At 40.5% G+C, this 2253-nt stretch overlaps 1 protein-coding gene across 1 annotated transcript; it reads right to left on the reverse strand.

The window, feature by feature from the left end:
* Positions 1–807: 807 nt before the first annotated feature.
* LOC147312156 (uncharacterized) lies at positions 808–1643 on the reverse strand. The gene has a single exon (XM_086267370.1). It carries the CDS (start codon positions 1641–1643, stop codon positions 948–950), a length of 696 nt encoding a protein of 231 aa, XP_086123496.1. The 3' UTR covers positions 808–947.
* Positions 1644–2253: the final 610 nt, after the last annotated feature.

Raw genomic sequence — 2253 nt, forward strand, 5'->3', positions numbered from 1 at the left:
AGTGTCATAAACTGCAAAAACTGGTAGGTGATCACTGATGTCATTAATTAATATTCCGCTCACAATGTTGTTTTCCATATTGTTAGTGAAAATATTGTCAAGTAAGGTGGCACAATGTGGTGTAATTCTGCTAGGCCTGGTTATTTTAGGATGTAAACTCAAACTGTACATAGTGTTTAGGAATTCGTCGGTCATTTTATGCTTTTTTGGATTCAACAGGTCAATATTAAAATCACCACAGATAAACACAACTTTTTGATTTGTTTTAGAGAATATTTCCTCTATGAAGTCATTAAATACTTGAATACTAGAGCCAGGTGTTCTATATATACAGCTAATTATTACATTTTTCTCTTTTTCCTTATAAATTTCAATTGTTATACATTCTAGTAAATTATCAATTACAGTTGTCATACTTTCTACCACCTTGTAGTTTAGGTTTTTATCCACATACACAGCTACTCCCCCTCCACTCTTGTTCCTTCTATTTACAAAATTCACTTCATATCCCTCCAGTCCAAAGTCCATTCCTTTCTCCGCATTGATCCATGTTTCAGAAATGGCAATAATTCCAAATGGATTTGTCAACTCATTTAGATATTCCTTTATATTGTTGAAGTTGGCATACAGACTTCTGCTATTAAAATGGATTATTGATAATTTATTTTCCGTGTTGATGGTGTGCTTAAACTGTTCATCAGTGAAGTAGCAGCAGTTACAGCTGATGTTGTAGAAGAAATTATTTTCCGGGTCTATATCCTTTTCTAAGTCTAGAACATTATGGTCTGTGTATCGAAATGTTCTCAGTTCCAGATTATCATAAAGAGAATTCCAATGAGTCATGTTGATATTGTTGCCGGATGCAGATGAAGTTCTTTTGGACTGTGCCATGTGTTGTGTTGTGTGTCACGTCACATGTGTATTCATACCTCCAGAGTAAGTTGACCTCAGTATTTGTCCAGCTCTTCCATATTTCTGATGACCAACACTTTGGCTTGTTCCGGTGTTCCATTGAGTTTAATGAATACTTTGCAGTTGGTGGTCCATGTATTTTGAATTTTTCCCTGTTTCTTCAAGTAACGTGCTTTCCTGGCAATGTCCGCATTTCTTTTTATCAGATGTTCGTTCATGAAGACATCGGATCCTTTCAGTTTCCTTCCTTGTTTTAACAGTGCTGTTTTCTGTTTTCTGTTTGCAAATCTCACAATGATGGCTGGTTTGTTACTGTCATTTTTTCGGGGTAGAGGGTGGCAAGCCTCAATGTTGTTATAATCCACTTCCACACCTTTGGACCGTAGAAAGGTAACCACTTGATGCTCCGTGGAGTTGACATCTTCCTCTCCTGGCCCTCCTACATTGTCAGTGGCGACCGCCCGGGCGTATGACCGGGGTTTGATGCGAAGCCCCGTGATGATAACATCGTTCATCCGGGTGTACTGCTCCAAATCCGCCACTCTGTTCTCCAGGTACGCCAGCCACCGATCCTTCTCGGCGTTCTGGATGCGGAGAGCCTTAACTTCCTTGACCAGGTCCAGGATGGCTTTCTGCTGCAGTTTGACAGTAGAAATCTCCTCTGTCATAAACTCCAGCGACTTCTTAATATCGTCTCCTTCCTCGGCTGACAGAACTTTTTTCGGGCCCATGCTGAGAGACGCTCTCGTAGCTATGCCTGATCACACCGATCAATCACTCAGAGGCTGATCAATCACGCACAAAGAGCTGATCACACCAATCAATCACACAGGTGCTGATCACTCAATCACCAAGGGGCTGATCAATAACTCACCAGGGAGTTATTTCAAAGTGCTTCACATGGGAATAAAAGCATATCAAACGAAACAATAAAACACTATAAATGGGTATAATAGCATATCCCATAAAACAGTTTACTACACATGAATACTACCCAAATGCCTGTCCAAGTAGATGTGTTTTGAGCTGTTTTTTAAAAGTAGCTACCAAGTTCAATTCAATTCAATTCAATTTTATTTATATAGCGCCAAATCACAACATAAGTCGCCTCAAGGCGCTTCATAGATACAGAGAAAAAAAACCAACAATCATATGACCCCCTATGAGCAAGCACTTTGGCAACAGTGGGAAGGAAAAACTCCCTTTTAACAGGAAGAAACCTCCGGCAGAACCAGGCTCAGGGAGGGGCGGGGCCATCTGCTGCGACCGGTTGGGGTGAGAGAAGGAAGACTGGATAAAAGACATGCTGTGGAAGAGAGACAGAGGTTAATAACAGATATG

Source organism: Aulonocara sp. 'chitande type north' Nkhata Bay, linkage group LG16 (assembly GCF_057382095.1).
Source record: "Aulonocara sp. 'chitande type north' Nkhata Bay isolate Kocher_YH1m ecotype deep benthic linkage group LG16, A_spYH_male_GT1.1, whole genome shotgun sequence".
Lineage (NCBI taxonomy): Eukaryota > Metazoa > Chordata > Actinopteri > Cichliformes > Cichlidae > Aulonocara > Aulonocara sp. 'chitande type north' Nkhata Bay.